This window comes from Ambystoma mexicanum, chromosome 5q (assembly GCF_040938575.1).
Source record: "Ambystoma mexicanum isolate Mex_15411 chromosome 5q, UKY_AmexF1_1, whole genome shotgun sequence".
NCBI classification, from domain to species: domain Eukaryota; kingdom Metazoa; phylum Chordata; class Amphibia; order Caudata; family Ambystomatidae; genus Ambystoma; species Ambystoma mexicanum.
Window position 1 is genome coordinate 1,250,307,542 of NC_090933.1, and position 23,111 is coordinate 1,250,330,652.

Below are 23,111 nucleotides of genomic sequence, written 5' to 3' on the forward strand. Positions count from 1 at the left end.
CTATTACATGGATCCCATGGATGAGCGGACAGCAATTTTCCAATGCCCATATTATTGCAATCAGTGATTTCTCACATCCGTTACATTTGATCTCCATGGGCGATAATGTTTTGCTTGCGTAAGAGATTACTTTGTTAGCATGTAATATGGGATAAACTTCTTTTTAGTTGTTTCACAGCCTTTGGTTGGGAGTCCACCCACTCCCACTTAAACCCTCCCTTCAAAGGATGGTCAAGGGTTGAGTGAATTTGGCATAATGCTCTATGAACTTGCTACTGGAGTTAGTCAGTTCTAAGAGTTTAAGTAATTTATGAAGATGTGTGGGGTTCTTCCGTTTATGGGGAGACTCAACTTTTTTTCTTCTGAGGACTAAGACCCTCGGCTGTGATTCCATGGCTTAGAACGTTTACTTCAGTTCTGCACCACAGTGCTTTCGGAAGAGAACACTTCACAACTGCATCTCTTTGCTGAGTCAACACATGGTGGGTTTCCTCGGGATGTGGGTCAACAGTTTTGCTTTTGATTAATAGATCATCCACATAAGCCAAATTCCGTCTTTGTACAAGGTCAGATATGGCCTTACATAGGAAGATATTGAACTAATTTCCACTATTAATGTACATCAGCTGTTGCTTGATCTTCCTTCTAATAATGTTCTTCCTATTAATGTACCCAAATGGAGTTCTTGTCCATGCATACTTATGCCCCCAAAGGTAAAGGCAAGTTTATATAGTTACACACAGAATGCCAAGAAAGTCCAATATCCATTAGCCAAATAAAGGGCAGTATAAACCATTGAACCCTCAATCTGTGAAAGGCCCTGATAAATATAAGGAAGAGGTCATAGGGACATTTCTACTTTCTAATTCAATTCCCTTATGTCTGCACAGAGTATCCATTGCCCACTGGGTTTCAATATACCTATTACTGGGTTATTAAAACAACTGTGGATTGGTTATAATCCTACTTGAATCCAAGTTCTCGATAAGCTCTGACTGATTCCATGGATGCTATAAGTAATCGATATTGTTTTACAAATACTGGTACAGTAGTAGGGTCGGTCGGTATAGTTGTATAATGAAGAGAATTATGTCCACAATCATACATATCTACAGAGAAAACATTTGTTTCTGCTCTTCTCTCTCAAAGGCATCAGCCATACTGATTGGTTCTTCTACCATCTGGCAGAAGCCTGGAAATATTTCTGGGATGGCTATTTCTGAGGTATCTTCTGAGTGGAGAGGTATTTATTCATGGTGTCTGTTTGGGCAAATTATTCCCTAAACACTATCTCATCTTATGTATCCCACAGATAACATCCTCGGCTCGATCAGGGCACAGGGAGAACACCAAAACATTATCTCTAGTCAAACATGAATATTTTCTGGTAGGTTAACATATGTATTGTCATAACAATATTCTGGTATGGGACCAATTATAGGATTGGCTAAATCCATAGAAAACTATTTAGAACCATCAGCCATTAAAATGGTGGTATCTGGGACCAACGTGACACTTTTGAGATCATTATTTTCAAGCGGTATTTGGATTGTGTCATCTCTGAGATGTACTAATGAGGTTAAATGTAGAGACAGGCCTTGTTGCCAAAGAATATTATTTAAGTTAATACAAATTTCTTGGTTATACAGGATCTGTCCTTTTCTAATTTTTACTGGCAATGTATATTATAGCGCATTTCCCGAAACAGTCATTTTATTTGAACTTCAGCAGTATATGGTAGCAATTGGGCTTAGGGAAATGTCTTTTCTAGATCAGTAAAGTCCATTGGGATTTCCCCAATACGGGAACGGCCTTTATTATTAAGATCCAAATTATGGTTTACTTTCTTACCCCCAATTTGGATCTCCAGCATGCACCTGTTGGTAACCATGTGCTTTGAATCTATCGCATCAAGTTCAGATTCCCATTTATCAATCAGATTAAACATGGGAACTGTTTGATCCTTTTGTAATTTCTTTAGCAATATTTTTCTGGTTAAACTTCTTTCTTGAGTTACATAAACTTGAGAGAGAATGGTTTCCTTACCTTCATTAAGTTGGAATATGGAAATATATGAGTTCTCCTTTTCTTTGTAGTGGAGCTGAACCGCTGCTTCTGTTTTCTGAGTTATTCTCCAGTTGACCTAGGTCCTCACTGGAGGTCTGCCATTGAACAAATTTGAGGGTATTTCCGTTCATACTGGAAAACCACTTATTGTTTGGAGGAAGGTTTTTCTCAAAGGTTCAGTGAAAGTCCCTTCACTAATTTTGATTGCACAAACATCTGTGTCTTTAAATACAAAAATTGCATCGGGCTTTAAGGACATTTCATCTCACTTGGGGCTCAATTTAAATGAGAGACAGTACACAGGGCATTTTATTTAATACGTCTGGTGCTTTGTTGGGTTAGCATGCCCCTTGATTCCCAGCCCTGTGGGTCCTGGATTTTACCATGGATACTCTATAGGGACAGTTTTGGGGTTATCTCAGTGTTTCTAATTACATTGTGAATGTGGCTTCTTATTTGTGAAGAAACAGCTTGGACCCCATGGGGGTAATTCATGGATTGTTTGCGCTGAAAAAAAACGGGATTTGTGCGCCATTCTACCCGCAAATTCCCATTTGTTAAACAGGGATTTGCGGGCAGAATGGCGCTCAAATCCCGTTTTTTTTTGTGCAAATAATCCATGAATTACCCCCTATATCTGGAGCTGTTGCATTTAGCAGGCTCCTTTTCAGCTGGCTGTCTTGAACCCAGTTCCATTATGGACTTGCTCATCTCTCTGAAAATAGCTCCCTTCTCCAGCCAGTCTGGAACCCAACCAGGTATCAGCTCCCCTAGTCTCAGTTCTCCCCAGCCATCTCCAGTTCCACTGGTATCCTGAAATGTTCTTCAATATTAATCCTTGATATTTCCTTAATAGTCCCCCTCTATCTGTGAGCAAGCTTTTACACAATCTTCAGATCCTCCTCAAATCTTCAAATTGAGGTATGATATCCACCAGTCCCATGACACAGAAGGGATGTGTAAACTCACTCCTAAATTTATGAAGGTGCATTTTTTTATTTACATTAACTTTTGATTAACATGTTCTAGTTTAATAAAATACAAATCAATTAAATGTAAACGTCAGGAGAAAAATGTAAAATGCTTTTTTCCTACAGTGCACTAAAGTTTTTACACACATAAGTATTTATCGCCGGATTTTCCCATTACCCCCTAGGCAAATTTTGTATGGGGTGAACGTCTTACTTACCTGTAACTGTATTTCTCCAGCATTGGTATCTTTTATAGATTCTTCATCTAGGCCTGGTGCTGCAAGACCGTGCCAGGAGCCATTTCTTGAAAACCACAGTGAGTCACACGCACTGCAGCATCGATCATGTGGTCCGAAGAACTTTCACCGTCCATTACTATGGATTTTGGTTCATCTTAAAATTTGTCTGGTAGGTGTTTGAGCAGTCGTGACATCAAGAGCCACAGCTCCCTATCTAATCTGGCCATCATACCCATTGTGTGGCCAGCCCTCACAGCCACCAATGCTGCCGCTGTAATGCTTGTAACCAGCGTAGGTGTGGAGAGCGGAGTGCCATCTTCTCCCCCACTTACCAAATTGTGTACAAAATCGGTATTTTGGTAAGTAATCTGCGTCTTTTGTCTCCATGTTCATAAAGAACTGAGGCCTTCTCCTCAGTACCAACTTGAATTTTAAAGATCTCATCTGATTTGGCATGGTTGAGTGAAAAGAGACTATACAATCTGGCGGGGAAGCTTCCCGCTTTCTCCATTTTTCAATGACATGGTATCCCCATTCATCCAGCTCCTCTTCGGGGGTTTTCTCTAGGTAGCTCACCTTCCTCCGGCTCCTCCGCTTCCATATCAGGGTCAGAAAAATCCATGAAAGGTTCATCCCCATCATCTGCTTCCATCGGGTCCTCTTGACTTTCAGAGACTGGCATTAGATGGTGCCCTGGGTCCCTGGCTACTCTGTGGTGAGAAACGGGGCAGGGATAAAGAGCGCCTCTTTTTCTGCGGCATTGATGGTGACCTGTGCCTGGGGAATCCACTGTAGTGCGAGCGTTGTCTACGATGACTGCTCAGTGATGGTGAGGAACGTCGAGTGCGGACCACAGGGGATCTGCTTTGTGAGGGTCGAGGTTCTACTTCCTTCGGTAAATGGATAGCCAGTCTAGCCCTCTGTCGTCTCTGCAATTTCTCTATTATTATTTTGCATGGATTGCATTAGGGGAGGGACGAAAGTATCCGATGAGTCCTCCATGACCAGTTGCCAGTGTGGACTCTGCTCTTTAGGCTGTGACTCCTCCCCCTCTGAGTACTCCTCATGCAGGATCAGGTCTGGCAATTCTACCATTTCTGTTATCGGGGACAGATGGTCGCTCCTCCTATGTTTCCTAACTGTGGGACTTATAACTCCAGGTGATCAGGCTCCTTCTCCAGAAGAATTAACTGGATTGGAGGCACGTCGACGATATCCAAAGCTGATGACTCGCACGCAGCCGTGGATGCTGCAATGCTAGTTGATGAGGCCTTTTCTGCAGTCTGGTGGTGTCTGTCGATGTCTTCCTTGACGAGTGCTGATTCGGAATACTAATATTGTTTTGTGGATGACTAGTTTGTAGATTAATGTTTTGTCGATTAATCTTTCGGTGATTAGGTCTTCGTCAATGAGGCCACGATGATCTTTTCTTTGTCAACAAGAGTTTTTCTGGCGACTGGACAGGCGTCTTCGAATATGTGAGGCGCTTGTTGACTGCGACAAAGGTCATTCCGTGGACGATCAGTCAGCCGACAAAGCTGTAGAGACAAAGTCTTTACCTTTTTTGTGGTGATGCCCCTTCTGCAGGACCTTGGAGGCCGTTTCTGACGTCAAAGTGGCCTTTTCACTCTGTTTCTTGGCCTTGGGAGGTGGGAAGTCTGTACTTTCCGCTGAGGAAGCTCTCCTCTTAGGCACTCGCTTCTCAGTGTGTCCAAATCATGTAGAAGGCACAGTTTTTGATGACTACTCATCAGAGAATATTTGTCTGCTTTCCAGGTGTAGCAGCAGCCTCCTGTGCCTGTCCTCCAGGGTCTTCTTAAAGAAGGATTGGCAATCTTGCAAGACTGTATTTCATGAGGGTAAAGACAGTAAATACAGTATTTATGGGGGTCTCTGATAGAAATCACCTTCTTGCCACACTTCCTGCAGTCCCTGAAAAGTGAGGTCTGTTCCTTACTAGTGAGCCTACCTGGCTCTGCCACCAGGTGTCAAATGGGAAGCCGAAATTTGATTAATAAAAAAATGTGACCTGAGCTCAGGAAACACCTTAGCCAGTAAAGGCAAAGCCTGAGCAGTAAGTGCTTACCTTTGGGTTTGAAGAGAAACACGATTTTAAGTAATTATTGAAAAAAAGCTCAGAGAGCTCCTGAGGATTCCCCGGTCAGAAGACCATAGTGAAAAATCTGAAGATGGTTGCCTGTGATGGTGCTTACGCCTGCCACCTCAATCGTTAGGGTCTAAAAGGACCAAAGGAGGGCAAGGGACTACAAGTGTAACATTTTCCCATTGGGTATCATTTTAATGATACGTTTTAAATTACTTAGGATTCCCAGTCTGACGACGGGGAATATTCAAGCATGTAAATCTACAAAAGATCCAGTGCTGGAGAAGACATTTTCTATCTACAATCTACTATTGGTCCAATAGTGTCAGGACCTCAATCACAGATTTATTTTAATGATTACATTTCATATTTAAAATACCATCCACTAGCTTTCCATTCAGTTTTGAGCGCGAAGAAATGCTGACTTTGGCCCACAGAGGTCAATGTTGATGCAACAAAGGTACATTCTCCTTCATTATATGAATACATGTCAAGGCAAGGTTGCCTTGATTGCACAAGGAGCTGCATTAGCTGTTCTTATGACCATGGCTAATGCATTTTTTGAGGGGCATGGAGTTTGATGTATGGGACAACGAGGACTGGAAAGAAATCTGAGTCTTGGTTCTGCGCTGGCCAGTGAGATCGACCACCTTCCACAAAGAGCACAGCCACTGAGAACCAGGTACGCAGCATACACAAAGGAGTGGGTCTAGGGTGGTAAGGCCACAAAATACCCCATGAGGGGGTGAGAGAACTGAGAATCCCAAAAAAGCCACATAGCACACACCAGGCAGAGAACAGAGATACCCCACGAGGGGGTGAAAGAACTAATACTTTCAGAAAGACTGAGAAGCCACCTAGCCCACACCGATGTGAGAATCAAGATACCCCAAGGAGGGGTGAGTGACCGGATACTTCCAGGAGGGCTGAGAAGGCAAATAGCCCAAGACTGGCTGAGAGCCGAGAAATCCCACAAGGCGGTGAAAAAAATGATAACCTAAAAAGGACTGAAGAGCCAGATAAGTCAAGCCCGGACTAAGATACTAGATACCCCAACAATGGGGCTGAGAACCAAGCGATCCCAGGCCAGGGCGAGAGAGCAAGTGCCCCAAGTAGGGGAAAGAGAGTAGCAGCCCCAAGCTGGGGCCAGAATCAAGCAACCCAAAAACGGGGTTAGGGAGAAGAAATCAGACGCCATGGTAAGAATCCAAAACACAGCAGCAAGACACAGAGAGAGTGGGTGTATGCCAAATAGAGGTGGAAGCACGGACAATCTGAAATGGGGAGTGAGAAGCAGGACCCAAGGCAAGGTGTTAACAAAAAGTCTTCCAGGCAGGGTGAAGGAACAGATGCCCTAAAACGGGTTGAAAGACAATGTACTACAGGGCCCAGCAATGATAGGCCAACCCAAAGGAACAAAGGCTGTTACCAGAGAAGGAGAGAAGTAATCCAGAGACATTGGCCAAACCTGAAGTATGAACTATATAAGCTGGCAGACTGTCTAAGAGAAAACATAAGGCTATTTGGGTGAGGGTCAGAAACCAGACACCATTTACAGAATAGAGAATCCTTTGAATACCCGTCTGGTCGAGTTTATGGTGCTTGTCTGTATTAGCGGTAGGATCAGATGCTAGGGTAGATTAGGTTTGGACAGGGGACGGATTTTGGTATTGTACAACATCCTGACAAGCACAGTTTTGTTATTTTCTCTAGTAGGATAGGGAAACCATCCTCTCTGTAGCAGGGATAGATGAGGCCTGATTTCCTTTAATAAAACCTACCAAATTACAAACATTAACTCTTATTCATCTATGTCTGACATACCACAGCTTTCAATTAGTAAGTGACTGTCAGGTGCATCAGTCCAAGTAGTTTGCGAGAACTGAACCAAGACCACATTTTCCAGGATGCTCTAGGACAGGGAAAGTAGTGCCCAGGTTTTGGGGTAGTGCATTTTGTCTTGAGCCCTTAGAGCATGCAAAACATAGGGGCACACAGTGTCATGCTTCTGAAGTGCCTACTGCACCAGACCAAACTTCGGAGCAGCAATTCCTTCATTCATAAAGTCTAGGCCTTGCAGAGAAACCCTCTCGTTATGCTTTCTGGCATGAAATCAAAACTGGGCTGATATACACCAGATTCCAGAGGAGCCTCCTGATCCTGCACTTGATCCAGTGACTTAAGAGGGAATGAGCTGCTGTGGAGAGGGGATTTAACTTGTAGAAAGAAGCTTGCTTTCCGAAGTAGGCATAGTGGAACACGACTGAGGTGCAAGAAGGGGGTATTATGCACTTATCTAGCATGTGGGGCTTTTCTGTGGGAAATGTGTATGATCAGAATGATGTGTTCTAGTTCTTCATTAGATCAATTGTCAGATAAAATGCTGAAACTGTAGTGTTCCTATACACCAAGTACATAAGGAAATGCTGTTACTAGAACTGCCCATTACCAGCAAGAGTACTGGCAGCATCGTGTACATTATTTTCCAGCTCCAGTGGGGACTGAATTATACAAACTTAATTTGACAACATCTGATATTTGAATTTTGCAAGCCATTTATTTCAGCATTTTTCATGTGTGTGAAATGTGGACGTTTGCAGAAGACTCATGTTAAAGCAATCAAAGTGAGGACATTTGAAATGGCATGCCCATTCAGTTAACTGTTGATGCACTTGCAATTCATATTCGTCCAGCGAAAGGTACAGTAACCTCCACTGCGGTGACGTGAGACTTTGCCTGTAACCCTGTAACCCTCATTCGTGGCTCACTGTGCACACCCTCACAGACCAGCCCAGCATCCGTAGGGTGCATCATTTTTCAGATGGGTACCCTTCTAAGGAGGTTGTAGGGTGTCTGGTAATGTTTCACCACGTTTATAAAAAAAATAATATTATTATGCTACTCGGTTCAAGGGTAGAGTGAATTGCTTTTGGTCGAACTAAGCTACAAGCTGGATTTTAAAGAATTGTCGAGTTATGACCGATACCCCACTGAAAGGTACAACCATCATTTATTGTGGAATTCAAATCCTTTGACAGGTATTGGTATTGAAGTATAAAAGGGCACAAATGTAATCAAGAAATAGCACCACTTGATGAACTGAAAAAAACTAGGTGGAGTCATTTGATTTCTGGGCTCGTCTACTACATCCCATTAATTCTCCAGAGTAGCAGGACTCAAATCTAGAAGTGGTGAGTCTGCCACCGCCCCGCACCCGACATGTATACTTAAACTTAATGGCTGAACCAAAAACACAAAATGCTGGTGTGGGGCAGTTTTTCTGGTCTAAGTGGGTCACTTTTTCGGCCAATTTGGGACAGTTCAAAGACTTCATTCACCCTGTGGCTAGTAGTTTTGACAAGTGTTGCTGAATAGATATTCTTTAAAATGCACAATTTGGATCGCGCTTTATCAAACGACTCCCCCTTGGTTGATATTCAAACAGTGTCACAAAAGGAATGAATTGTCATTTGCAGCTGTGCCCTCTTTCATTGGTGCCCGGTCCAATTGTATGGCCCAATCCGACCCTGAAACCTCATTACAAGAGTGCCAGTAGTCCCCCGAGCTTTCATATCTGCAGAACTTGACCATTGGGGGCATTGGAACTAAGGAGGACATATGCTCTCCTGTTCCCTTTGGGCGATGTTTTTCAACAGAACCAGATTCACAATGACACCCTACAATTATGGAACGCTTAAAAGCCTAACCACACCTGAACCAAAGATACACTCCTATTACTATATCATTTTGCACAAAAGGGTTCCCGGATTGTAACTGCAAAAACAAAGAGCTGATGGCTGGACGGTTTAGAATGAATCTTAATCTCTGGCATTGCACTGGGCAACCCTCCAGACCATCGTTCTTCGCCTACCAAACCATTACAGAAGGGGAAAGACCATATGCAAATTAGACTTGGTCCCACCCCAAAAGGGGCAGTCCAGCCCAAACTGCTAGGTCACATCCCTTCTGCACGAGACCACAACCATCCCCAAACATGTTTCAGCCTTGTTGGGCCTCACCAGTGAGAAGTAGCTTGGTTCTCTAGGCCCAGGTGGAGAGTTGCTTCAATGATTATGCAGGTTTTGTCTGGTTTCGGGGGCGGGGGCAGGGGGTTCAACAACAGGACTGGGAGGACCTGGACCTGTATCTGGAGCTGTGTGCACCATTTAACGATGCATACAATAGTGTTGTGCCGCGTCTCGGTGGTTGGTAGGGGCTTGGTTGTGCTGCATGTGTGTGTGTGCACGTGTTTGTGGTGTGTTTTGTTATTGCATGCACCCGGTTATGTCTGGTAATGATTTCCATTATCTTTTGCTGTTGCAATAAGTTTAGGATACATTGGAAAACACTGTCCTTGTATAAGTTGCCCAGATATCTTACTAATGCTTGTGGGGTTTTATCCCTGATGCTGCATTGTATTCTATATGCTTTGTTTTGTATCATTTTCCTTGTCTGAACAGGAGTAAACCATGTAAATAAAGAGGCTTAAACAGAAAAGATAGTGAGAGTAAAACCTTTAAGCAGCCGCCACATGAGGGCAGGCCGTCCAGTCCCACTGTACCTGATCGGGTGAAGTATTTGCTGTGGACGTCACTGGGTCTGAGGGGAGGGCTGGTGTGCTTCGACAGCTTATTGGCCGACACCCTGTACATCACGCCCCCGATGCAGCGCAGCCCCCTGCTCTTCCAGCGCTGCTGCTGGAGCGGGGTGGATTTACCACTCGGTGACATCTGCCGCATGCGATTCAGCAACAACCACCTGCAGGAAGGAGATGGATAAGAGGGTCAATGGAGCGAATGAACACTACACACAAACATCCAGGCGCTTTGCTTTTACAAAGAAAATTAAGAATGAGCTGGAAAAGGAGCGTTTGGCAGAGAAAAATAAAACGTCGTTGGGTGGCAAGCAGAATTTAAGGACCCACCATTTAAATAACAAATAAAATTGAGTTGGCAACCAATGGCTGAGTATTGTGTATGTATGGTACTTTATCACTGACCGCCATCATCAAATACCGAAGTATATTCCCCCATCACAGCCCAGGTGCGCATCTGCTCCCTACTTCACCTGTAAAGCGAGAAGCCAATGGAAACGGGGGTTGTCAGGTGGGCTGAGGGGGTCCAGGTATAGCAGGTTCTCTGCTCCGCAGTGAACCGAAACAGGACTTCTTAGGGCACTTAGGGACTTTGTGACAACTCTGGAAGGGCCTGGCACTCATCATGAGGTCCCCGGAATCCCGCCGGTAATTCCAGGGGGACCCCGGCAAACTGCTGAACCGTCTCTGTCACCCGATATCCTGGTAGTACTGGGATTTTACGGTAACTCCACATTCCATAGGACTTCATGCGATGGGGTTACCCGAATCACCAGCACCGTTAGTAGCGATGCCTGCCGGTGATGCAGGCATTTATCTGCCGGTAGCCGCCTGATCTACTGGAAAGGTGCCGGTATAATTTATTTCGAGACTAGCCAACTCGTAATGAGGCAGTCTTTATTTTAAATAGACCGCTGCCTTCTTCACGGCTGAAGCAGACACTGGATAGAGTGTAAAAGTGCCTATCTCTGTCAGATCTCAGTTCCGCCCTGTTCTTAATAAACGGGTGAGCGGGGCAAAGTGAGCCACGCGGGCTGAGATGTGTTCTCATTGATCCCTTCGGTGGGTGTTGGGGCTTTCACTGTTTTGCATATTGGACCCGTTGGGTAGGGCCCTCCTCTGGAGCCAGGGGCGTATGTGTAGATTTCCAAAGATCCATCTGCCTTTCGTCCTTCCGTAGCTGATAACATAACGTGTACTATTTTCTGGGGTTCTAGTAACGTCTGATATTTACATTGCAAAGCTACTGGTCCTCGCTGTGAGGCAGCCAAGTTTACTCTCTGCACCATATTGGCAGACCTAGATTTGACCCCACAGGCCATCTGCTGCTTAATAAAAATAACGTGATAATAACTGTGTGTTTGGAACTATGTATCGCATAATGGCTCATATGAAATCAAGAATTATAGTTTGGATTACACGTTTTGGTTTGTGGCATGCCATGTATTAACATTGTGCTCTCCACAGGTGGTTCCTGTTTAATGCACTTGTAATCTCAAGCTTATAATGGGGAAATCCAAGACTACAAGTCTCAGAATGCAAAGTTAAAACCAGGACTAGGCTATGGTCTTCCGAATGGAACGAATATGTTGGCATTTATTCGCAAAGGCATTCTCACAAACACGCACATTGTGCAGGATGAAGTCTCAAAGAGACAGCCCGCCACCCTACAGCCACCAAGTAGAGTGGATTGGCTACCTTTCTCCCCATGGGGGATATCCCCGTAAACTGTGCAGCAGAGATGTCCACTGTGGCTGTCAGGGGCCCTATAGAAACACAACATGTGTTACCACATCTCTCCATAGTTCCCCTTACATCACCAAGGCATGTGTGTGTTGTTGGCAATAAAAGGTAGTGGATTTTATTTCATGATACATATATCATAAAAATGTCTTGGATGTAATTTTATTTATAAAATTCCATCATGAATAAAACAAGAGTATCATTACTGTATATACTTTTTGGCACATGGGCCAGGGTGTGCCCTCCTGGGCCGTGCCGCCTTTTCTTCTCACACAAGTTTTTCTCTCTTGCCCCCTCTGTCGTCCTTGTTTGGGTGGTTGGGTTTTGGGCGATGCAGGATTACTTTCTTTGCGCTCCGCTCCTTTGGGAGTGCTGGGGAAATGAATGTGGGTGCCCCACCGCCCCTTCTTCTATCCCCATATTGTGCCCTGAGGCCATGCATTTGGTGTGAGCTTTGCTGCCCACGCCGGCGCGCGGCTGGTGCCGACGGGGAAACCCCAGTTGGGTGGGTTTTCTCTTCATTCTTTAGGCTGAGTAGGGTGGGCTCGCTTTGCTTCTCTTACCAGATCCCTACCTAAGTAATAAATCACAGACAACTTATGTGTATGGAAAAGTTGTAGGCCGTAGGCATTTTATTTTCTTACAGAAAATACAACACAACAAAATAAATACACTGCCATATGCTTTTGGGCACCTTGTGTCCAGTCCTGAAGTTGCCCAAGGCTCCACCTGAGTCCTTGTTATCCCTGAGCCTTCGTTCCTGGGCACATGCCGCCTACGACATGTCTTGGACCGTGTACCGAAAGAGTACTCGGCGTTCCCTCTTCTGCCTGCTCCTTCTTTTCTTGGACCGTGTACCGAGAGAGTACTCGGCGTACCGGCTCCTGCCTGCACCCCTCTTCTTCCGTTATTATTGTAGGGTGGGTTGGGTGGCAAACGTTTTTCCTTCCCCTTATCCAGGCACTAAGAGCCTACCCGAGAGAGGTGAGCTCTTACCTGGTTTGTGCCACCTCTCCTTTTCCTGGCTTACTTATACACCCCCGGCCTTTTGTTCCTTCTTGGGGGCGGCCGGGTTACCCCCCTGACCCGTTGCTGTTATATTTCGCACCTTCCCAGGTGCCGTTTCCTGGGCTTTTGTTTCTTGTGGCGCCGTTCGGAAGCCCCTCTCTACACTTTCGCGCCGTTTCCCCCCCACCCCGCGCCTAAACTCCCAGACCCTCTATTGTCCCGCATTTCATGCGGCCCGGCCCGGGGCCTGGGTTATTGTTATTACCTTCCTTCCTGATTTTCCTGTTTGTCACATGCCGGCCAAGACCTTTTGGCACCTTACTGTGCCCCTCACTTCCTGTCCTGGGGCTAACTATGAGACCTGTGTTTCTGCCTCATGCTAATGTGGAGGGGGAAGCACGGTCAGGAGCCGGAAGTGTGGCGGGAAAATATTGCTGCTTGTTGCAAGGGGAGGAGGGGGGTTCATTCCCCACCCCCTATTTGGGTTACAGAAGTTAGTATGCCTGCGTGTGCCCCTCTGCCCCTGCTTACATGCCCGTGCCCTTTAGCTCCCTGTGTTCCTTATTCGGCAGCACTGGTCATTAGCTGTCTGGTGCCCCCAGAGTGACGAGCAGCAGACACACCGTGCTGATGATGCAGTGAACAGAGAAGTGCCGTAGCTCGTGCTCCCAGGGATGAACGCCGTTACCACTGTAGGACCATGAGTTCTCTTACTTTATTCCCACATGCCTCTAAGGCTAAGCGTTCAGGAATTCCACACTATTTTTATGCATACTCTTTTTTTAATTTTGTTTAGATCATTCAGTGGACATTTCGCCAGGGTACTTCAAGGAGGCTCTGCCCGGGCCTCGTTCTGTGAGCAGCTGGACAGGGTGCAAGGCCATTCTAGACACACTCCCACGTGGTCCTCCCAATTCACTCCCCACACCAACCAAGACCACACATGCTTGACCCAGCGCTGATTCGCACAACACACACTGCCAGGGGGGTGAGAGCATTACATACTAAAACTCTGTAAAGCAATCCGTTGCTTCTCGACGCTGGATCCGCGCTCAATACTAATACTACTAGGCTATAGAGTGGTTAATACGGGCACCTTGGGCAAGGAGGAGTACACACACCGATTAGCATTGGCAGGGCCTGGGGCAGGCGCTTCCCTCCCGTCTGCCATTCAGGACCGACTTTTAAAGATCAGCTGCGATTGGCCTGGTCCACACGCGCTCAGTGTTATCCGACTCTCGCCAGTGGACGGCCGCCCAGCCTCACCTAGGCCTGCTTAAACAGCGGGGGCGGGGGGACCCGGGCGGATGAGGGGGCAGGCGGCCCAGCTTGTAGCTTTTCATTCCGAGCCGTGTCAGGCCACTCCACTAAATCGTCGCCCTAATAGAAGGGCTGCACCTTGGAAATGAAGTGTATTGAGAAGAGAGGATCGAATTAATGAGATAATGGCGGGGCCAAGGCCCCAAAGAATTCCCCTGCCCTGGACACGCGAGCCTTGTAATGCCTTTTCTCTGCCACGGGCCCGCGAGGTAATGCCCGCTCCTGGGCGTCCGGCTGCCCGCGCCCGCAGATTTCATTAACGCCGCAAATAGGAAAGGTATTAGGCGTGGATAATGAGGCTGCCCGGCGAACACTGCCTTAAGATAGCCTTCCTTCCAGCCCTTGTAATGGGAGGCATGAACTCTCCCTTCAAATCCATTTCTAATCCATTTGAAATACTACAGCAAATTATCTGCCCTTCAGCCCGAAAGCGGCCAGCCAATTTACTCTGACTACAAGTGACAATGGCGCCGAATTTATCGCCATAACCTTGACTACTCAAGGTGGAGGGCTTTCCTCTCCTATTCCTGGCACCCCATCATGCCTGGGGTGGACGGGAAGGGGGGAGAATTAGACACAAAAAATAACACAACACGCTACGGGAATGCCAACAGCCTGGCTTTTGTGTCACTTACCAGGCACTGCCGTAGTGCTATTAACTGGCCATTGATGGTAGCAGTTGACAAAATGTGCGAGTACCTGGACATCTAAGAACAGTGCCTGGCAAATGATACACAAGCCAAAACTTGTTTTGAACAGGACTTCAGTGAAGGACACGCATAGTGCTTATAAATCGAGCAGTTGACGGCAGGCCTGGTTAAGATATTTTTATTACACCAGTATCACGCTTACAACTCCAGTTAAATCCATGGGCTTCAAACTGTGTGGCTAGACGGGTTGGCGGGGAGGCGAAGCTAGGCTCTTCAAATTCAAAAAGAGCGCACAGTGACTGCTTTCAATTGAGAATATGAGCAGAGCAACTCTGTTTATAATCAAGAGGAGCGCAGCAACAATAGTTTTACTCAAGGGAGAGCTCAGCATGAACACGTTTGAATACCACCTCATTAAGTCATTAACTCTCAGAAAAACGCTTTCAGAAAACACTGGCAGACACTTCGGGTGCAAAGTTTGATGGTAAGGCTTGAAAAAGCTAGCTCAAAGAGTTCCCATGAGGTGGTTTTCTAGGCGGGAGGGGCAGGAACTGAGTGAGAATGGCCATACGGATTAACATGGCCATAGACAGTGAATGGGTGGGCAAATAAAGAAACAACACCAACAAGCTTAGTCTCTCTGCTCATATGCCATTTCTCCCCATCAGTACTGTAATGAAATAGCTTCTGCTTATAGGTGGTGCAAGCGCCAAGTAATAGCCAAACCCATTTTTCTTTTTTTTCTTTTTAAAAAGAGTACAGAGAGGTTTGGTGGAAGTGGAGGTACAGAGGGACGATTTCAGGATCCACTGCCCCAATGAAAAACCTTGGGCATTCACCAGGGCAGGCTCCCACAAGCAGTAGAGTGCGCAGCCCTCCCACCCGGTTGTAAAAACTTGGCGCCAGTTAAGGAGGTTCAATGTGAAATTGTCCCCTGGGAAAAGGTCGCCAGGAAGGCGATTTTTTTCCTAGCACCCCTGAAAGCCTTCCCCCACATATTCTACTATGGGTATTAATTACTATTGTTTTACACGTCAGCGGAACTTTAAAGCACACTAAACACGGACACATATTGACCATCCTGCTGCTAAAAATGAGATCTTTCTGAAGTGCGCTTTAAGTTGTGTAGATCGCGTGGGAGCAGTGGCAGTTGGATTTGCGGGTGTGTGCAGTTAACACATTCTTTCGTAAATATGGGAAATGCTTCGGTTGGGCTACAACCATGCCCACTTCCGTAAAACATATTACCAATCGTCTTTGGGCACGTGTTCCTCAGTTTATCTAGCTCGAGATTCGAACGTGTCACCTTCAGGTCACGCACAGCACCTCACTGTGCACATTAGACTCACAGACTAGGTTAACTACTATTAGTACAGCTGGCCTGCCCCTGTGTAAAATGTTAGGTTCAGTGCCGTATGCAGATGAATGTCAACAGGCTAATCAGTGCCGGCCATCAACAGTTGGTCCATGCGACTTCTAAAGACTAGCCATGAGGCTCCAGGGCAACGTGCTCAACTTTGAAAGAAGACTACACTGACTTGGAAACAAGACTACACTGAGCAGCAGGTGGAGGATAGCTCGGGGGCAACACGCTCCTCTTGGAAACAAGACTACACTGAGCAGCAGGTGGAGGATAGCTCGGGGGCAACACGCTCCTCTTGGAAACAAGACTACACTGAGCAGCACGTGGAGGATAGCTCAGGGGCAACACGCGCCTCTTGGAAACAAGACTACACTGAGCAGCACGTGGAGGATAGCTCAGGGGCAATACGCGCCTCTTGGAAACAAGACTACACTGAGCAGCACGTGGAGGATAGCTCAGGGGCAATACGCGCCTCTTGGAAACAAGACTACACTGAGCAGCACGTGGAGGATAGCTCAGGGGCAATACGCGCCTCTTGGAAACAAGACTACACTGAGCAGCACGTGGAGGATAGCTCAGGGGCAATACGCGCCTCTTGGAAACAAGACTACACTGAGCAGCACGTGGAGGATAGCGCAGAGGCAATACGCGCCTCTTGGAAACAAGACTACACTGAGCAGCACGTGGAGGATAGCGCAGAGGCAGCACATGTTTGATACCTACATGAAGCGCAACAGAAGAAATCAATGACATTTATTTTTAGCTCAACTTGCCCTGCTGGGGCAAGATTGAAAAGATGAAGCGATTAATTTAACAGAGCTGACTGGTGTATTTCAACTGCTTTCAAATTATATGTTATATGTATTCTTGGCTGTGTCTTTTTTTAAAGTAAACATTTTAATAAAGTAGTTCTTGGGGGGCGGGATGCACAAGTGGCAAACGCATTTTGTACATTTCTGCTAATTCGATGTGAGCAATTGCTAGCAATTAACATACACCATAGAACCACTGCCACATTATGTGCTTTCAGGTGGACAAGAGCAGGACACGAGTACCTTGCACTGAAGGGCTGTTAAAAAGAAGCATTTGCGTGTAGATAAGGGATAGACGTTTGTCAGGCACTGCCATTGATGGATTACTGAGAGACTGGGAAAGCCCTAGCTTATATTTGTTATTTTTATGACATACAACGATGCAGGTAATTAGTTTAGTTTGTAAGTTTGAAGTTTAGTTTATTTGTAAAGCGCACCAGGCCCGTGGGCACCGGGCGCATAATCTTAGGTAAAGGTTACAACAAGAGTATACAAGAATACCACATTTACAAGTTATACACAAGTACCAAATTTACAAGTTATATACGAGTACAAATTAACAGGTTATATACAAGTACAGAATTTACAGGATATGATTGATGCAGTGTGGCATATGTACACAGATGGGATGGATATGTTAAAGGTAGAGAGCTGGGCTAGTGTGAGGAACCTCATGTTATCTGGGTGAGCAGCCAAGCTTTGGCGTTGTTCTTGAACATTGGGAACCAAGGCTCAATTCTTATGTGGGTTGGCAAAGTGTTCCACAGTTTGGAAGCGAGGACGGGGAAGCTCACACCACCCGCTTTTTGGAGTTTAAATCTGGGCAGGGTTAGGCTGTGAGTTTGGGCTGAGCTGGTAGGGCGGGAAGAGGAGTGAAGTGAGAGGCGCGAAGAGAGGTAAGGAGGGGCATAGTTGTTCAGGCATTTGTGAGTCAGAGCTAATGTTTTCAGGGCAATTCTTTGTTTTAACGGGATTCAGCGTAGGTCAGATCTGAATATGGAGATATGGGACCGTCTAGGGATGTTGAGAGCAGCCCTTATGGCATTATTTTGAATGGTTTGAAGTTTATTGAGGTTGGACTGACTAGTCCCTAGGTAAAGGGCGCTGCAGTAATCTATTTTGGACATGATAAGTGTTCTAGCCAACGTAGTGCAGTTGTGAGGGTTCAGGAATGGTCTGCAGGTGGTGATAAGTTTGCATGTATATGCTGAGGCCGACCTAACAGCATCTGTTTGTCTGTTCAGGGAGAGGGTGGAGTCCAGATAAACGCCCAAGGTTTTGGTATCTTTGGAGACCTTGATGACGTTGCCGTCCATAGTGAAAGCCTTGTAAGTTTGGTCAAGTTTGTTAAGACGATAGGCGGATCTTAGTAGTAGGAGCTCCGTCTTATCGTCGTTGAGGCAAAGCTCGTGTTGCGCCATCCAGGCCTGGGTGACCAAGTAGACATCATTCAAGGCTTTGGTATCGACTGTGTAGTCACCAGTTATGGGGATGAGTATCTGGGTGTCATCTGCGTAGTTGGTATAGGATACACCCAGATAGTCAAGCACATCGAAAAGTGGCTTGGTGAATACATTGTACAATGTAGGCGATACACAAGAGTCTTGAGGGACACCGCAGAGAATGGGAGAGGGGTTTGCCGATGCTGAGGGTGAGAAGACCCGTATGGATCTGTTACTGAGGAACGAGTGGATCCAGGCATTGGCAGAGTCAGAGAAGTAGGCAGCGGATTTGAGATGTTGGCTAAGTATTTGGTGGTTGACCAAGTCTAATGCCGCAGAGAGGTCGAGTAGAAGGAGTAGCGCTAGCTTCCCATTGTCCTTTAATGTCTCCATCTGAGTTTTCAGATCAATCAGGGCTGATTCGGTGCCGTGTTTGGGACGGAAGCCTGATTGTCTTAGCCCCAAGAATTTGTTGGACTCAAGGTAGTCTTGGATCTGCAGGTAAGCTGCACAATCAAGAATCTTAAGCAAAAACGGGACCGTAGAATTATGTTTCTGAAAGGGAGGTCTGCTAATCAGACCCACTTTCATAAAAGCTCCATGGCAAAATTATATAAAGTACACTCATGTGTCTTTGCTGAGGCAGTCCTTCCATGCGCCCTCAACACCGACCCCACAGTAGCACACGGCAGGTTCACAGGTCACATGTGCATGCCCAACAGCTGCTAGAACGCAAAGTTCCTGCAAGTAGAGGTGGCTTTTCAATCTCTGCAACCCAGTTTGCAAATTTTAAATTGTGCACTTAGTCAAGTAGCACGCAAATATTTCTTTCAAAATCTGTGCTTAGTTGGGGCATGGCGATTATTAAGAGCGCACAAAGTATACAGCCACAGCAATTTGGTATCAAACTAGTGTAAGATCTTTGCCAAGGACCCAGCTATGACAAGATTGATGTGTGTTAGTGTCTGGTTCAACTGTCTTCACTGCAACCACGTGGAACGAAGACCAGGATAATGCCCCTTTGATTCTCATGCAGAAAGGGTAGCCTTTCTTCATGGCAGAACACGCCTCAAGCGATCTGCTTGGAACTAGTACCTCTACATCAGCACTGACATAAAGCCACTCTCACACCAGGGTGCTGACCACTGGACTCTTTAAAATCAGCAGGCATTGGAAAAGGGTGGAGTTAGAGAAGCTAGAAAGGAGAGGTTGGCTGATCGAAGGGTCCACCATCTTGGTTTCTGTTCGAGCGCTCTTTCTTCCTTTCTCCTTTTCCAAAAGCTAGGTTTCTACTAATTAAAGAAAAGAAAATATAAATAAGTTGTCTTTGCTCAAAAAGGTTTTCCCACCGAGAAGCTGGACCCTGGAGTACAAGAGGTAGCGTGGTATTTATTCCTCTTGCAGAGTTGTCCATTTATAGATAATTGACAACACCCTTACCCTGGTGTGACCTTTTGACTAAAGGACCCAGAAGCATGCAACCTCTATGATCACACTAAACAATACAGTAATGTCCTCTTTGAGTGGCGTTGCATGCTTTCTCTACAAAAGCCTTCAGATACAGACAAGTAATCCAGAGCAACACATCCGAACGGAACATAGGACTACTTGAGGACTCCGATGTCCATGGTGGAGACCTGGCTATTGCTAGATGGGTCTCGAAAAGGGCGTGCATCTCAGAAAATGGCAGAGTCTCTTCCTTCCAACACAGCAGGAGGACCACTCACATCATTTCCAATTCACATTGTGGTCTCAACCACTGTTCACACCATTGATTACAATTAGGTAGCTTTTTACACATTACTGGAACAACGAAGGGTAAAGAATCTGATTAAAGTTTTTGTAACACGTTTTATGTTGCCTTGCACTCTGAGAGCTTCTCAGTGTTCTAATACAAGGTCGGACTATGGACTGAATGTAGAGGTGAGGGGTAGCATTAGCGTTTCATTTCTATATAGCAATAGCTGTAAGCTAACAAGTTGACCCAGTGCCCAGACCATCTCTTTAACCATTTCCCAGTCAGATTCTTGGAGCAACGCTAATCCTGTACAGTGGGCACAAAGGCTAATGTTGTTTCATGGGAGTCAGGGCATGGGTGCACCTGCTTGCTCGGGGGCAAGTTGCTGTGATGCTAAAAGAAGATTCTGAAATGCTGCTAGCAGGTCCTCTGGAGAGCTCCACAGATGCGATTTAGAGAGAGACCCTAAACGGTAATCTGGCAGGTGGCATACCACTGCAAACAATGTGGAAAAGAGTATCAGAGTTCAATTGTAGATTATATCTTTGCTTCAGAAACTATGCACATAAGAGTCTTACGGCTTGAAGTCATTCGTATGGCCAATAGCGTTCATTACATGATAAAGCTCACATTTAATGCCCAAGGTCGGACAGCTGACGAAATGTGGGTACACCCTGTACGTGTCGGCTCTGGCATATAAGATTGGAGCTAGAGGACAAAGACATTAACATTGTCGGCAAGTTGAATGTTGCGACTTGGTTGATTGAATACCAACATCCAATTTTCTGAACATAAACAGGGCTTCAAGCATTCAAAGTTTTTACAGAGGCACACATTTGATCTACAAGTTCAACTGAAGAAAAGGCAGATGCGTCAAGTTATAAGAAATCTTTCAATATTTGACAATGAAGTCTTTCTAGCAATTAAAAAAGATGCTAAACAAAAATGTAAGAACTGGAGTAAGGCATACAAACCAGTATTACTTCAAAACGATTCTGGAGAAATGATGACCAGAATGGCAAATAAAAACGCCTCAGATTTTTGGCGATTTATCAATGACAAATTCGCACCACAAGATGCCTTGCAGACAACTCAACTCCTAGAAGCAACTTGGGTTGAATTCTATACTGAAATGTATAACATTAACGAGGAAGATATCGATCACAGATTTCCTAGACTTGATGTTTGGGAGCTGGAGTTCGATTATGATGACATCTTGAACACAATAAATAACGTCCACGCGTCAAGAGCCACTGAACCAGATGGGTTAACCAACTATACCATAAAGAAAAATCCAGAAGCATGGGTAGACTTTTGCATGACACTCTTCGAAAGAATAAAACGCAATGCATCTTGGAAGAAAGCCATAATTGTCCCTGTTTTCAAGAAGGGGAACAGGGCTAACCCGAGAGATTACATACCTATTGCCCTTCTTGACATTGTGGGCAAGAGTTATGCCACTCAGGTACAATGTAAACTGTTGATATGGTTTGTTGACACCAAGCATGTAGACCCAAGACAAGCAGGGTTTGTGAAGGGTGTCGGATGCAGTCTCAATCTTCTCCTCTTAAATTTACTCAAGATGGAAGCTTTAAGGACAAATACTAAAGTTTACTTAGCCCTGAACGATTTCTCTCATGCTTTTGACAGTATTGATAGGGGCATTTTGTGGAGAAAACTGTCTGCTTGGCAATGTCCATTAAGTTTAATAGAGGCAATTAGAGAACTCCACACCAACACATCTATTAACATCAGATTGGACAGCAGCGGAATTTTATCTGCCCGTAGACAAACTTTTACGGGTGTCAAGCAAGGATGCCCTTTGGCAGCTATCATCTTTAGCTTATTTCTATCCGACATTGGGGAGGCATTCAGTGAATTTCGTCATTTTCACCAAAGATAAACAGAGCTCATGTGGGGTGGCTCCTCTACGCCGACGACCTGATCCTTTTGGATAAGACCCCTATTGGACTACAACGGAAACTTGACGCATTAGAAACTTATGTGTCAAATTATTTATCAACATAAAGAAATGTGAAATATTGGTTCTTCAAAACTGGATGTCTGTAAATAAGTACTAACGCAAAGATGCTTGGCGTTTGGACAAAACTAGGCTACCAACGACTCGAAGAGCCAAATAACTAGGAACTTGACTGAATGCTAATCTAAACGACGATCCTTGGGCACAGTCGATAAAAACTAAATGTCGGATGCTAGCCTGTGAAGCCTCAATAATTAACAAACAATATGGGAACTTCTCACTGAAACCTACCATTGCCTTTTATCTTCAAAAGGCTATACCAGCGATGATTTTTGGCACGGAAAATGCCTTTGGTTGCTCCTATGATCTATGGAGCACGTTGGAGAACATATTTTGGAGCAAGGTCTTTCAATTACCGAAAGGAACGTCAACCATATGCAGAAGACACAAACGTGGACTTACATTGATCCACGCTTGAATATGTTGGAATGCACTAACCATATTCAGAAAGATCATGATTCCTGATCCAACATTACAGTATGAAATTCTAAAAGACTCTGATACAGCTAATAACAATATGATGTTGGACTTGTGGAAACATCAATGTAAGGAAGTCTCACGACATTTCCATATCTACATTGTTGGAAAACCCTGATCTAGTCAAAAGACAGCTGTGGAGATCTGATTGGTGCCAAACATGCGATTTAAGAGCCAGATCTAAATCGAGGAGTGAAGTGCCCTTTGAAGCAAGACCATTTGGCAAGTTACAATTTTATTTACAACAGTTTCCGAATTGGAACTCTCGATCCTTATATATGAAGTTCAAACTAAATGTATTCATACTAAAGAGCGCATAGGATCTCGGTCTCAAATTACTGAGGATATAACCTGTCAGTTTTGCGAGTCAAGCAGTGAGACATTGAAGCATTTGACTCTATTTTGTATAAAACTGCATAATTTGAGTACTTGGACATTGGGTACTGTAATCTGTAAATTTCCTACGATCAGTGCTGATGAATGGTGGCATCGCATGTTCAATGTTGTGGATCGGAAACTAATGTTTGCTTTGATAAACTTCC

At 45.2% G+C, this 23,111-nt stretch overlaps 1 protein-coding gene across 2 annotated transcripts in view; it reads right to left on the bottom strand.

Moving 5' to 3' along the window:
* Positions 1-23,111, bottom strand: part of ZC3H3 (zinc finger CCCH-type containing 3) — a 2,515,563-nt gene that overhangs the window by 1,034,649 nt on the left and 1,457,803 nt on the right. For both annotated transcript variants that reach the window (XM_069621754.1, XM_069621755.1), the window contains exon 5: positions 9,943-10,139. In XM_069621754.1, coding sequence (XP_069477855.1) covers positions 9,943-10,139 — 197 coding nt within the window. The remainder of the gene's footprint in view (positions 1-9,942; positions 10,140-23,111) is intronic.